We start from the raw sequence: 2,554 nt of genomic DNA, 5'->3' as shown, positions 1-2,554 counted from the left end.
CTCAATTTGGCTACTTTTCTCCTATCTTTGAAAGTAATTACAATAGCTTGTTTTGATGTAAAGTACTTTCTTTTAATCTATTCTAATTCCCTTTTTTCCAAACACAAGGATAAGCTTGGCTGAGCTTCTTTTTATAGTCATTGATGGTTTACAAACTCTTCTAAGGATCGTAAAGTTGGAAGTGGCATATAAAATAAAATAAAAAGTTGATCTATAAGTTTATGATACCATTTGTGGGCCTTGTAGTTTGTTGCAGGCCATTAACTTCTTGAAGAGAGACAGAGAAAGCGAGGGATATATACCTAATAAAGGCGATTTGCCTTGGACAGTTTGACAATTTGTTAGGATATAATTTCTTCAATAGATCGAGTAGTCGTAAAGTGATTGAGAAGTCATCCAATAGCTTGTAATTTTGACCATCCAACTGTGAGAGACCATCAGTTGTAAAAGAATCCAATATGCATGTCAGGCCCAAACCAATTAGTGCATGGCTTGGTAGGACTCCATTGGGCCCCTAAACAATTTGCATATACATTGTTGTCAAATTGTCATCCCACTTAATTTGTCTGCAAATGGTGCACAGTTTTGAAATGTTTAAGGTCCTTTAATGGACTAGAGCCACAAAAGGACAATATAATAAAACGGAAAAAACCAAACCAGGTAACAAATTTGATTAGAGATTGAGGGCAGGGACAGAACTAGAACAAGAGCTGTAGCCTAACCCATTTTTTTCTTTCTTCAAAACTTTGCTATGTATATGTAAATCACAGCTCAAACTATTCTCCAATTTCAGCCTATCTCTCCATCCCTACTCCCCATTAGTTAATTTGGAAGTCCAGCAAATGCAGTCCACCCCATTTTGAAATCCTGGTTGATTGAGAGTGACAATAACTATCAGGCTCTCAAACCAAACACATATATAAACACCACAATGCACATAAATCATATCATTTATATAGATATATATATATATATATATATATATAGGTTTACAAAAAAATGATATCAGCGACCCAATTGCAACTAGTACTGATCATAATTTAAGTAGTAGTACTCATACAATGGAAGTAGTCTGCCTGAGCTGCTGCCCTTCTTCTTTACTTTCTCCTCCAGCTGCTGCTTGATCCAACACTTGATGAGGAGGATAGAAGAACTGAAACTTGACTTCATTGTCCCCACTGACATACACCACTCTAAAAATGTCATACTTGATGTCAATAGAGAAGCTTTCAAGATAGGGCAGCATCGATTTTCTTTGGTCCGAGTTTAAAATCCATGAGTAACAACATTGCAGAGACTTCCACACATAAAGAGAAGCAACTCTTGGCTTGGTTTGGCATTTCAAGCAAACCCCAGATCTCACACCTTCCATCCTTTGGAAACCAGACTTGAAGAGAGCCAGGCATGCATAGGACACATTGTTTATATCATGACCACCATTAAGGACTGCTGCACTCATTGAGACTGTGTCACCTCTGCAGAATTTGGCTGCACAAGACCCGTCTATTGATTCGCCAGCATATGCATCAAAGAAGGTGTGTTCCAGTAAGATGGCCATGCTTGATATGTTTGTTAGCATTGAGAGCTGCATTGGAAAATTGAGAATCACTGGCTATGAGAAACATGAGGGAAAAGAGTCCAATGAATTGATGGATGTGATGTTAGAAATTACATATGGAGAAGTTAATATCGATTAGTAGCACATATGCATGATTTCGCATGATTTCATCTGATCAAAGACTCAGATTTTTTTGACAAATTGGACTGTTTGACAAGAGAACATTAATAATTAACATAATTGTACTGATAGTAAAATAATTGTGTAAGAAAATATGCAAATCTGTGATAAAACGAAAAGGGATTGAGGGAAGGAGCTTAATCTTTATTTTTTAAGGAAAGACTATATAAGAGTGAAATCAGTAATAGTGATTAGACTTACAAGGCTTGTTGTCAAAGAATCTTTGTTTTCAGAAGATCTCTTCAGCCATGCTCCAAACCATATGATCTGATCAAGGGGAAAACAACCCAAATAAGATCGAATTATTGAGATGGATTTAGTTAATTAAACAAGTAATTTAATAATTAATGAGGGTTTCGATCAAAAAATAATTAAACTAAAAAAAAGTAGAAAGTAAATGATTATTAATTGTATGTTATGTCATGCACTACGTACCATATTTCCATGGATGCTCTGCAAGATGGAACTTTGTACACAACCAAGAGTCTCGGTGCACAAAGAGAATTGCTTGAGTGCATTAAGAAGGTCATCAACGAGCACCACTGTTGGCCTGAACACCAAGATGCTTATATCCAAATTTCTGTTGTTGAAAGGTACAAAGCATGCCATCCTCTAATTTTTTCGATCTTTACCTTTCCTCTGTGTTTTTTTTTTCTTCTTGTAATCTGCAAAAGAAAGTGTGCTGTGTGCATGCACCAGAAACTTCGAGGAGAAAGTGTGGTCTTAATAATTATGGGGTGGTTGGAAAGCTTGGAAAATATGTATATGTATGAATTTGATCAATTAGTAGTCGTTTCAATTTGCGTGGTCTTCTTT

The 2,554-nt window shown here is 36.1% G+C and overlaps 1 protein-coding gene across 2 annotated transcripts; it reads right to left on the bottom strand.

Annotated features, from left to right (window-relative positions):
- Positions 1–651: 651 nt before the first annotated feature.
- LOC147297173 (uncharacterized) lies at positions 652–2,554 on the bottom strand. 2 transcript variants are annotated; one of them, XM_086229515.1, is made up of 4 exons: positions 2,174–2,554; positions 1,940–2,005; positions 1,061–1,585; positions 652–867 (listed from the first exon to the last, which is right to left on the bottom strand). In XM_086229515.1, exons 1-4 carry the CDS (start codon positions 2,345–2,347, stop codon positions 823–825), a joined length of 810 nt encoding a protein of 269 aa, XP_086085641.1. In that variant the 5' UTR covers positions 2,348–2,554; the 3' UTR covers positions 652–822. The 2 variants fall into 2 exon arrangements, with proteins under 2 accessions (XP_086085641.1, XP_086085642.1); XM_086229516.1 differs by lacking the exon at positions 652–867 and having other exon boundaries at positions 952–1,585.

This window comes from Dryas octopetala, chromosome 1 (genome assembly GCF_963921425.1).
Source record: "Dryas octopetala chromosome 1, drDryOcto1.1, whole genome shotgun sequence".
In the NCBI taxonomy this organism is placed as follows: Eukaryota; Viridiplantae; Streptophyta; class Magnoliopsida; order Rosales; family Rosaceae; genus Dryas; species Dryas octopetala.
The sequence above is the reverse complement of the archived record's forward strand: the minus strand, read 5'-3'. Positions and strand labels throughout refer to the sequence as shown.

Bases quoted from the DNA above. Each gene is read 5' to 3' on its own strand.
- LOC147297173 (XM_086229515.1), bottom strand. From the start codon at position 2,347: ATGGCATGCTTTGTACCTTTCAACAACAGAAATTTGGATATAAGCATC. The intron at 1,586-1,939 runs GTAAGTCTAATC...TTTCCAATGCAG, and splicing joins ATTCTTTGACAACAAGCCTT to CTCTCAATGCTAACAAACAT. The intron at 868-1,060 runs GTATGAGTACTA...TCAATCAACCAG, and splicing joins TCAGGCAGACTACTTCCATT to GATTTCAAAATGGGGTGGAC.